This window comes from Scyliorhinus torazame, chromosome 2, assembly GCF_047496885.1.
Source record: "Scyliorhinus torazame isolate Kashiwa2021f chromosome 2, sScyTor2.1, whole genome shotgun sequence".
In the NCBI taxonomy this organism is placed as follows: domain Eukaryota; kingdom Metazoa; phylum Chordata; class Chondrichthyes; order Carcharhiniformes; family Scyliorhinidae; genus Scyliorhinus; species Scyliorhinus torazame.
In genome coordinates this window covers 158,746,808-158,758,998 of record NC_092708.1, presented here as the reverse complement: position 1 = coordinate 158,758,998, position 12,191 = coordinate 158,746,808, and the positions used below count along the sequence as shown (strand labels likewise).

The 12,191-nt window shown below is 57.6% G+C and overlaps 1 protein-coding gene across 1 annotated transcript in view; it reads left to right on the top strand.

The window, feature by feature from the left end:
- The window catches only part of LOC140392897 (E3 ubiquitin-protein ligase HECW2-like), a 595,816-nt gene that overhangs the window by 439,376 nt on the left and 144,249 nt on the right, over positions 1 to 12,191 (top strand). Inside the window, 1 exon segment of the mRNA XM_072478670.1 lies at positions 7,932 to 8,044. Coding sequence (XP_072334771.1) covers positions 7,932 to 8,044 — 113 coding nt within the window.

Genomic DNA, 12,191 nt, shown 5'->3' with positions numbered 1-12,191 from the left:
ATTCTCACCATACATTATTTATTGCCACACACATACATTCTTTTATAAAAGGGGGGGATGTCATAATATATACCAGTATATCATGGTGCAGATACATACACACTGATGGGCACACAGCAAGACCAATCAACACACACAACACCGCAGCCAACCACCAGTGAGAGCACACTCACTATAAAGACAGGGGGCATCAGAGTTCCCGCTCATTCGGGATACAGCCTCCTACAAGGACAGAGCTTACAGCTTACAGCACAGATCCTCACCATGTGCTGAGTGCATAGACTGGTTCGGACAGGCATAGTTCTTTAGTTTAATCTAACATCGTGTTAACCCACAGTGAAAGTATGTTCACCAGTTTCTAACTTAATAAAATAGTGTTGCACCATTTTAAGTGTTGGTGGCCTGTATGTGTTCCACGGATCCAGAGCACCCAACACATCAATGGTGACCCTGAGTCGCATTTTAGCTCCACCCTCCCAATCCCACCTCCACCACTCAGCCGTTTCTCCCCCCGATATGTCGCCTTTCACACTGCACCCATCAGTGAGTGGCACCGGGGAGTCTCTATCCTCAACACCCGACCCTTTCAATAGGGGTACCAGTGGCAGCCGCAACCCATGTCAGCGATAAGCTCTGCAGTCTCTGCCCTGTCTCTCCAGTGGGGTCTCCTGTGGGTCTCCTCATTGGGTGAACTGGGTGTTATTCCGCCAGCAGGGTGGCACCTGGTTATACATAGATACACAGAAGATAGGAGCAGGAGGAGGTCTTTTGACCCTTCGAGCCTGCTCCGCCATTCATCACGACCATGGCTGATAATCCAACTCAATAGCCTAATCCTGCTTTCTCCCCATAGCCTTTGATCCCACTCTCCCCAAATGCTATATCCAGCCAATATAGATATATATGTGGTGGAGAGGGTGACAGTGCCACCAATTATCTCCACGCTTAGAGGCTTGTGGGCAGATGGATGTGAGGCAGGGAAGTGTGCATCTGGTGGGCGCTTACCTACAGTGTGATGTAGGTCCTGGGTGTGACACACAGGGTGTGACAGCCTGACTGGGGCAGGATGAATGGTAGCTGGGGTGCAGTAGGCAGGCAGGGCTTGGAGACAGCTGGTGGTCCTGCGGACCGGTGAGCTATCTCGATTTTGGTCGAACGCTCGATTCTCCGTCCAATCGCGGTTCGGGTTCCAGCGTTGTGAAGCGGAGAATTTAACCCACTGTAAACAGTGCAGATAAGGGGCGAGATTCTCCGATATCGGCGCAATGTCCGCCGACCGGCGACCAAAACGCCGCAAATTCCACCTGCATCACGCCGCCCCAAACGTCGCAAAGTCTCCGGCCCGGAATGGGCTAGCAGTGACGTGACGCTATCCGCGCTGGCTCACGTGGTTCACGCCGTGCGGCGTCATGCACGCCACACGGCGTGATGGCTCATAAGACGCGCTGCTCCCCCCACCCGACCAGAAGACCCGACCGGATGGCCGCCCGGCGCTCAGCCCCGAGGTTCCAGTCCCGCGTCATTGAGGCGCTCCTGGACGCAGTGGAGCAGAGGAAGGAGGCCCTGTATCCCGGACACGGCCGCAGAGTCGCCCCACACCACAGCCGGCGTCTGTGGAGGGAGGTGGCAGAGGCCGTCACCGCTGTGGCCCTGACACCACGGACAGGCACCCAGTGCCACAAGAAGGTGAACAACCTCGTCAGGGCAGCCAGGGTGAGCCCCCCCCCTGCCCCATATCCATACCCCCCCTCCCCCATACCCCCCTCCCCATATCCCCCTCCCCATATCTCCCCTCCCCCATATCTCCCCTCCCCATATCCCCCCTCCCCATATCCCCCTATCCCCCCTCCCCATATCCCCCCTCCCCATATCCCCCATACCCCCCCTCCCACATATCCCCCTCCCCATATTCCCCCAATCCCCCCTCCCCATACCCCCTCCCACATATCCCCCCTCCCCCATATCCCCCTCCCCATATCTCCTCTTCCCCCATATCCCCCCTCCCCATATCCCCCATATCTCCCTTCCCCCATATCCCCCCTCCCCCATATCCCCCCTCCCCCATATCCCCCATATCCCCCCTCCCCCATATCCCCTGATCACTGCCTGCGTGTCTAACCATGCATGCTTCATTGTGTATCGCAGGAGCAAACGTCGAGGCACCCATCCCCGCAGATGCAGACCGCCCGCATGATGCCCCTCGGAGACCACGGGAGACGGAGAGACCCGGACTCTCTGGCATGCGACGCCCACACGATGCCCCTCGGAGACCACGGGAGACGGAGAGACCTGGAGCAACAGGGAGACGGCGCCCCCGTCTCATGCGGGGGCGGCGACACAGGCATGTGCCACCCAGCGACGAGAGGGGCAGCCACAGGCCCCCGTCACAGCCGAGCCACGAAACCACAACCCAGGACACCCCTACCCAGGACACCCCTACCCAGGAAACTGAAATACTGGACAGTGACACAGATTGGATGGGTAGAGACGAACTGCCACCCAAAGTGCCATGGATTCAGAGTCACACGATGCGCACGACACAACGCCACTGCTGTCACCAACACCCTCCACCATCGCAGAGACGCTCGCCTCGGTTGGGCGCTTTAGTGATGAGGCGTCTGGTACACTGGTGCGCACAACACAGCTGTCCTGGTACAGCAGGTGGAGGTAGGAGCAGCAGAGGGGCCGGGCGGTCGGAGGGCAGCCCAGCCCAAGCGAACATCTGCCGCCCAGATGGATCCCGGGTTCCTGGAGTTACCACACCCACCCATAGGTCCGATGCAACTACCGAACCTGGGACGAGCGAAGAGGGTGACGGCCAGCTTGCGGCGGCTGCAGTCGCAGGTGGAGGAGTCCACCCACGTCCAGGAACTGGCAGTGGTGTCGGTCATGCGTGCCACCCAGGCCGACACCGCATGGGTTGCGTCCGCGGTGGAGGCAATGGGTGCGACGGTGTCAGACATGGGGAGCGGTTTGCGACGCCTGGGGCTTTCCGTGCAGGCGGCGTCTGTGGCCCAGGACATGGCTGCCCTCTCACAGGAGGCCATGAGCCAGCGCCAGCGGCAGATGGCAGAGGGGCTCAACTCCGTGGCACAGTCTCTGAAGGCCATGGCCTAGTCTCAGCAGGCCATAGCCCAGTCTCTGCAGGCCATGGCCCAGTCTCAGCAGTCCATAGCCCAGTCTCTGCAGGCCATGGCCCAGTCTTTGCAGGCCATGGCCCAGTCTCAGCAGGCCATCGCTGAGGGCATCGCGCCATTGCCCATGTGCGAGCCGGCGTCGCACAGTCACAGACAGGCTTTGTCAACCCCCTGAGCTCCATGGCTGCAAACCTGCAGACCCTGTCGATATCAGCACGGGCCTCCAGGACTGGCAGCGCCAGATGTCGGGGGGGGGGGGGGGGGGGGGGGGCGTCGGATGGCCAGTCTGTTCGCATCCCCCACCCATGTAGAGGCCTGGGGGCCATCGGGCACCCCGAGGGAGGAGGAGGTGCTGGGGCCCGTTCCGGGTCCCATTGTAGGGGAGGTCCCGGAACACCTCAACACCTCGGGCTTCCCCCCTTCCCTCCCAGGTGCATCGGGTGGGCAACGGGCAGGACAGGCTGGCAGCTCGCCATCCCAGTCGCCCGGGCCGCAGCCTGGCCCATCTAGGCCAGGACGCCCCAGGAAACGGCCGCCAAAGGGATACCGTGTCAGAGGGCAGGAGTCGCAGGAGTCCACCTCCAGTTCTGCTGTTCCGTCTGGGGAAACCACCTAGGCATAGTCAAAGGGCCCGTAAGGCCAAACAATTAGACACTGAGTAAGTTGGCACGGGTGCAGGGCACAGATGAGTTTTAGGGGCTAGGGCACGTGCATGAACTCCTTTTGTTATTAAAGTCAATGTTACACCAAAGAAGCTGCCTTTGTGCTCTGCCCAAAGCGTGCGGGGGTGTCATGTACGTTGAGCGCAAGTGTGTGTGTGAAGGGTGGTCTTACCTCAGCCCCAAGTGAGTCTGCCCCCTTCCCCCTGGGCTGCCATCAACATCCCCCCGGGCAGAGGACGGGATCGTGCGCTGCAGTGTCACAGCCGCATGCAGGGATGGTCCGGGTGGATGGTGGTACTGTGGCCATGGGTCAGACGTCGTCCAACGATGTGGAGCCAGGAGCTCATCGCAGGGCGGGTTGTCATCATCCTCCATGGCCTGCAATAGACACGCGTCCACCGGCAACTGTGTGAGCCCGGCCGTTGTGCCGCAGGTGGATCGGCAATGGGGGGGTGGTGTGCATGCGGGTGGGGTGGGTGGGGTTGGGGAAAGGGGTGAGGGTGCTGGGTGGGTGGATGGGTGGGGGGTGTGGGTGGTCGGGTGTTGCCATGGTGTGCGGTCTGTGGCCATACGACCCGATTCCTACGCCCATCTAGTCAGTGAAGCGGGCGGCTATCAGTCTGTCCCGTGCCCGCTGGGCCAGCCGGTAACGGTGGACAGCCACCAGCCCATGTCTAGCCCATCTGCCCTGACCATTACCCCCATCCCCCTCATCTGGGGAGGACTGCGCCTCTTCCTGCTGCTCCTCCACTCCGCCGTCCTCTGCCTGCGGCACATCGCAGGGCTATATTGTGCAGGACGCAGCACACCACAATGATGCGGCCGACCCTATCTGACCGATACTGGAGGGCGCCCCCAGAGAGGTCCAGGCACCTGAAACGCATCTTCAGCACGCCAAAGCACCTCTCTATCACTCCCCTTGTCGCTACATGGGCATCATTGTAGCGGTTCTCCGCCTCATTGCGTGGCCTCCGTATAGGCGTCGTCAGCCACGATCGCAATGGGGAGCCCCTGTCGCCCAGCAACCAGCCCCTCAGCCGGGGATGGCGTCCCTCGTACATGCCGGGGATGTATGACCGCGACAACACGTATGAGTCGTGTACACTGCCTGGGTAATGGGCACAGACGTGCAGGATCATCATGCAGTGGTACGTTCATCGAATAGGTCCCCTTCCTATCGGTGAACACGGCCCTGTTATCTGCAGTGGCCGCACGGCGACGTGCATCCCATCACTCGCGCCCTGGACCATGGGGAACCCAGCCACGGCAGAGAAGCCCACGGCCCGGGCATCTTGGCTGGCCAGGTCCACAGGGAAGTGGATGTAGCGGTGCGCAATGGCATATAGGGTGTCTGTCACTGTCCGGATGCACCGGGTCACCGATGTCTGCGATATGCCGGACAGGTCCCCACTCGGTGCCTGGAATGACCCCGTTACATAAAGGTTCAGGGCCACCGTAACCTTGACGGACACGGGGAGAGGGTGTCCCCCGCCAGTGCCACACGGTGACAGGTGTGCCAGCAGGTGGCAGATGTGTGCCACGGTTTCCCGGCTCACCCGGAGTCTTCTCCTGCATTCCCGATCCGTGAGGTCCTCGTAGGACAGCCGGGGCCGGTACACACGGGGCGTCCTCGGGTGCCTCCGTTGCCGTGGGGCCGCGACGTCCTCCTCCCCCTCCTCGTCCTGTCGGGTGGGTGTCACTCCAGCCTGATCAGCTGCCGCCTCCCCCTCTGCGGCAGCCTGCGCCGCCTCTCTGGTACGCTCCTCCTCCTCATCCAGGGTAACATGGACATTAGCGGCTGCCACCACAGCGGTCAACATCGCTGGCTGACCGGAAAACATGACGGCCTGTGGGTGGGGAGGGAACGACGATATGTCATCATTGCCCATACCCCCTCCTCCCCCAGCCAGGTGGCATGGACCGCATGGGTCCGACTGTTGGAGGCTGGCACCTGGCCAGGTGGACCAACTCACTTGCCCTCGCATCCCCCCTCCCCGGCACGGACCCCCCCCCTCCCCGGCATGGGGACCCCCCCCCCCCTCCCCGGCACGCACCTCCCCGTCCCCCTCCCCAGCACGGACCCCTCCCCGGCTCGCACCTTCCCCCCCCCTCCCCGGCATGGACCCCCCCCTCCTCCCCGGCACGCACCTCCCCGTCCCCCCTCCCCGGCATGGACACCCCCCCCCCCGGCCACCTCCCCGGCACGCACCTCCCCGTCCTCATCCCCGGCACGGACACCCCCCCGGCCACCTCCCCGGCACGCACCTCCCCGTCCCCCTCCCCGGCACGGACCCCCCGTCCCCCTCCCCGGCACGCACCTCCCCCCCCCTCCCCGGCACGCACCCCCCCCCTCCCCAGCACGGACCCCTCCCCGGCTCGCACCTTCCCCCCCCCTCCCCGGCATGGACCCCCCCCCTCCTCCCCGGCACGCACCTCCCCGTCCCCCTCCCCGGCATGGACCCCCCCGCCGCACACACACACACTTAACCCTTCACACACCTCTCCCCCACACATACAGACTGCGGCCACGCCATCACCTCTCCAGCGGCCAACTCCCCAGGCCGTCACCCACCTCCACGCTGGTCGGCGTCAACCTTGACATTGGTTGATGCCGATTGAAAGGTGTTTTGATTTACACTGACGTGACCATCGGCAGCCCCGAAATCCATTGCCTTGCGCCCACCCGTGCCATTCTCCGAGGAGTGCGGCGCGATTGACCCCCCGCCGACTTTTCTCCCTTTGGAGAATTCAGCGGGCGGCAGGGGCGGAATTCACGACGGCCCACGGCGATTCTCCGACCTGGTGGGGGGTCGGAGAATCCCGCCCAGAATGCATACTGAGCCTTGCTCCATTTTGAGAGCATCACTAATGAGGGTTTCCTTTCTGACATTCTAAATGGGTGCTCATGGGAAATACGCCAAATTCTGCCAGGTGTTCACTTAAATCTGAGGGCCACCCTTCCTGCTGGCGGCCATTCCAGACACGTCGAATGCAGCGCCTCACGGCAGGTTCCCTCGTGGCAGGGCAGACTAGCCATGCAAAATGCTATAGACTTTGGTGGGAGCGGAAGATCCCAACGGTGACCTCTCTGCAGGGAGGCCAGAAAATCCCAACCAGAAACTTTAAAGCATGAAATGGGTACAATGTCAGCACACAAAACATAGTCAATTTAACAATAGTCGCAGGGTCTGGTCTCCCAATTATGAATTCCCTCTTCACTTCTGGTGTAACTCCTTTCCAGGGGAACAGCACCACAGACTTGGTCCTTAGATTTCTAGCTGTTGTATTGATCACTCTATCTTCTGCGTAGACATAAATTAAAGAAGTATTGAAAGTGGTCACCAGATTATGGCTGTATTCTGTGGCCCCCAGAAAGTGGGTTGACAGGAGGGGGCGGCCGGTAAAATTGGGTGCCATGCCATAGATGTCATGCCTGCTGCCTACACCCCACTCCTGCCTTCACTGTAATTTTACCAGTGACAGAGAAGGCGCAGGAGATCTGCCCATCCTTGCGCCAATTGAGGACCTTAAGTGGCCGATTAATGGTCCTCATCCCACAACCACTGCGAGTTAACCAGAAGCCAGTGAAGCCCATGCCAAACATCCAGCCTGGCAACATTCATAGTGCAGGCTGACGTGGGGGTGGGTCACCTTAACGTGCTCCACACAGTTGGGGTCTGGATGCAGTTCTCACACTAGTGGCCACCGCACCCAGTGGTGCTGCTGGAACTAATGAGCTGCTTGGTATTTGATTGACCAGCAGTTCGCAGACATGGGACTTCTGCCCAGATGGGCCGCCTTAAACCAGCTAACAGCTGTTAAGTAGCTGGGTAACCCACCAGCGTGGAAACAACTTGTCCCCAACTTTCTCACCAATGGGTCCTAAACCCTGGAGTTTTACGTTGTGAGTAAATACCTTGGTGCCATGTGCAGCCTTTAAATATGCACCCAGTCTTTATTTTGTTCTTGTGATAAGAACTTAGGATTTCTGCTTCTGTGGTCGCCAACCTGATTTTTAAATTTCAATCAATTTTACGGGGGATAAAAAAGCAGGTTCGCAACTGCAATCGCAGAAATCAACAAGAGCTTCAGCATGTAAAGACCACAAAAACTTGTTTACCTTCTTTTTCAGGTATCAGAGTATTCGCCGAACAATGACCAGTGAGAGGTCAGAGGACACTGGCCAAGCCACTGGCATTGACACAGGAGCTGCGGATGAAAATCATTTTGCTCCTTTTAGTTCAGGTAAAATTCCTGCATTCATTGCTTTATGCCAGGGTTAAAACATAAGAAATGAAAAAGGACGCGGTAATATGAAACCAAACAAAGATTGAAGTCAAAGAACTCTACAGAGACATAATTGTAACTGATTTGGAACTGCGGACCAGGATTTGCTGAAGAAATATTAGCACGTTCCACAAGTTATGTGATGATTTGCACTGTTTTGCCATTTGCTTTGTGAAAATGGCATCTCGCTCATAACGCTCCCATGAGTTTCATGAAGTTGCTGCATTTAAATTGCCCCTTGATCATGCTTCAAGTCTCATAATTAATTGCACACAATTCTAATTGTAAATGACTGCCAATCACCCTATTTTGCCCAGAAAGTTAACAATTAAAAAGCATTGTCCCATTCCTTAAAAAAGGAAATTATTTGAGATTTTAGAAATAGCAAATGTTTTTTTTCTTTTTTTTTCTGTCCATCTCTCTATCCCACTCTTTACTTTTCTTTGGATATATGATTTGACATTGAATTCACCCTCCTCCTCAGTTATTGAGCTGTTTATTTCACAATCCTTAACTCTGATGTGTTAGTTAAGGCGGTGCACAGTTAATCTTGTTGTTCACCAGGGTTCCACATGCTCTGAAAATGTGTACGTAACTGGGCAGGCCACAAAAGAACCTATTCCAGCTGATTCTCTGAACCTTTAAATCTAATGGGTGGGATTCTCTCTGAGCGATTAAGTGCTGATGCTGGGAATGAATGGGGGATGTCCCAAGGTCCCGATTGGGGCACCAGTCCCAGAGCCATTCAGGACATGCAAATGGGCCGGTACTGTGCCATGTGGAACTAGTGCAATTCCAACTCATGCCGGCATCGGGATTGCAATGGAGAACCTGACAAGCTGGAGCTGCACATAAGCACTCCACTCCCCACACACTTTCATTCCAGCCAAAAAGATCGCACTACGAAGAGCGGCCCCGAGGTTTGCAGAGATAGAGATACTGTTGGATGCCATGAAGGAGAGGCAGGACACAGTCCCTGGGGTGGGAAGGAGGCTGCCATCCGCCAACGTCAACCGGGCCTGGGCATAGGTGGCAGAGGACATGAGCACCGTGCGCCCCACCGCGAGGACCAGCCAGCAGTGCCGAAAGAAGCTGCATGACCTCAGGGCGGCGTGGGTGAGTCACCACCTCTGTGCCATTGGCACTACCCTTGTCCCACATACCGCACGCACCGCACTAGGTGGACCGATAGGCAACGCTGGGTGAGGGTAAGCAACGCCCCCCCAAGCCAGCCAGGAGAAGTCACGACCATCGTGCCTCTGGCACTACCCTCGTCCCACACTCCGTAATCCCTCCCCAAACCCCCCTCACCCCCCCTAAGAGGGCAACTGAACCCCAAAATCCCACCCTGTACCATATGCCAACAGCCATTTTCTGTCCCCCAGGAGATGGCGGCCCACAACTTCTTGGAGCAGGAAAAGACCAGAGGGGGCCTGCCGTACCTGCAGGCCCTCACGTCACAGAGCAGAGGGCATTAGACCTGGTCGGTGGGGTAGTAAAGCTTGCAGAGACAGAGGTAGGCATGGGACAACCAAGTGAGGGCCCAATGTGTTGCGATGTCCCTATGGCAAGTAAGTCACCACTCCTCCCTCCCTCCCTCCCCCACATCACGCCTACCCACGATCTCACCTTGCGTCTTGTCTTGTGTCTTGCAGGGTCACCTCCCGTCGATGCAGGACCGGCTAGTGTCCCACGGCCCCCGCTGCAACCCTGCGACTCACCAAGCGACGTGGGACCCTCCGGGTTCCTTCGTCGCCCCCCCCTTTCCCCGCCACAATCCCGCATCACGCCGGAGCAAATGTCCAGGGACGACACTGACCTCTGGTCACTGCCACCCTCTGCCATCACAGAAGCACTCACCTCAGTTGGGCATTTTAGTAAAGAGGTCTGGGGCATTATCAGGTGTGCACCACACACATGCAGCTGTATATCGGGTGGGGCGGGGCACTAACTCCCGAGGGATGGATGATCGGAGGGCGGTCTGACCCGACGCACTAGCTGCCGTCCACGGAGGTCCAGTGGTTCTGGAAAGGGAGATGCAGGTGCAGAGCCGGGGGACTACATGAGGGGGGGTCAGCAACCACCCAGCGCCTGCAGGTGCAGCTGGAGGAGTCCAACTGTCTGCAAGAATAGGAGGCGGTGCCGACTAACGTGCCACCCAACCAAAACCGCACAGGGAGTGTCCGCGGTGGAGGCCTTGGGTGCGAAGGTATCGACCAGGGGTCATGATGTCCAAGGCCTGTGCAGGCAATGGCTGAGGTACAGGACAGGGCAGCCATGTCACAGGCAGCCATGTATCAGGGCCACACGGACATTGCTGCGGTGCTGCAGAACGTGGCCCAGTCACAATGGACTATTGGTCCGGGCGTCAAGAGCATTGACCTGGCACTGGCTGACCTGAACCAGTCCCAGAGGGACTTAATACTGTCCCAGATGGACCTGGCACGGTCACTGGGTGAGGTGCCACTGCCACTGAAGGATATGGCACAGCCCCAGAGGGACATGTCTCACTCTGTGCTCCATGGCCGTGAGCATTGAGACCCTGGTCATGATGAGCATGGGCCTCCAGGACTGGCAGCAGCAGGCGACAGCGGAGCCACTGGAGCATGCTCCGGCTGCACACCCCATCCTAAGGAGTAGCCCGGGGGCCATAGGCCCTCTGAGGGAGGAGGAGATGATCGGCCTGTGCTGGTCACCACCCGCAGGGGAGGTGCTGTTTCGCCGCAACACCTCTGAAAGCCCACCACCTGCCCCTAGCATATCGATAGACAGTGGGCAGAACAGGGTCACACCTAGCCCCCCCTCCAACAAAATCTGCGGGACTGTGTGATGGAGTGGCTAGCACACATGCAGGGATCACCCGGGTGGACAGTGGTATGTGACACCAGGCCTGGAGTCAGATGTTATGAGTCAATGATAAGCACCAGAGCTCATTGTTGGAGTGGGTCGTTATCATCCTCTGCCCCATAGACCAGACCATACATAATGCCGAACCAGGGCCAACATCCTATGGCGCAGCTGTGGGAGGCCTGAAAGACACCCCCCCCCCCCCCCCCCTGCCCCGCCAGTGGCACAACTGGCAGCCCACGTTTGCACCTTTGGGAACATTCCTTACCTCCGCTCTCTCCCTCAGGAGCCACGGTGCGGTTTCCCGTTTTTAAATGCCACAAGTGAACTGCGACGGTGTCATTTCCGCCTAGTGGAGGTAGAGCATCGCAGACGGGAAAGTACTGGGACGGGCACGTTAATGATATATTTACAAGATGTCTCTTGCAAAGCGACACTTTCTATAGACATAGTCATGAGATGGTACAGCAATTGTTTATTCCTCCCTGGCTAAAAAGTAAAATGGGAAAGGTGGACAATCCATGCCTTACAAGGGAACTTAGAGATAGTATTCGATCCAAGGAAGAAGCAGACAGATAGGCTAAGAAAACCAAAAGGGATGAGGATTGGGTGCAGTTTAGAATTCAGCAAAGAAGGACCAAGGGATTGATTAAGAAGGGGAAAATAGAGTACGAGAGTAAGCTTGCAGGGACCATAAAAACTGATTGTAAGATATTCTATAGATATGTGAAGAGAAAAAGATTGGTGAAAACAATGTAGGTCCTTCACAGTCAGAAACAGGGGAATGTATAATAGGGGACAAAGAAATGGCTGAGCAACAAAACACATACTTTGGTTCAGTCTTCACAAATGAGGACACAAATCACATACCAGAAATGTTGGTGAATGCAGAGTTTAATGAGAATCACAGAATCCATACAGTGTAGAAGGAGGCCATTCAGCCCACCGAGTCTGTACTAGCCCTTCGAAAGACCACCCTATTTCGGCCCAATCCTCCGCCCTATTCCAGCAATCCCAGCCTAATGGGTAATTTAACGTGGTCAATCCACTAACCTGCACAAATTTGGAGGAAACTGGAGCACTCGGAGGAAACCCTACTGAGATGGGGAGAATGTGCCAATTCCACACAGACACTCACCCGAGGTCGGAATCGAACCCGGGTCCCTGGTGCTGTGAGGCAACAGTGCTAGAGGGAGGAACTAAAGGTGATCAATATTAGTAGAGAAATGGGGCTGGATTCTCCATCGTCGGGTGCTCC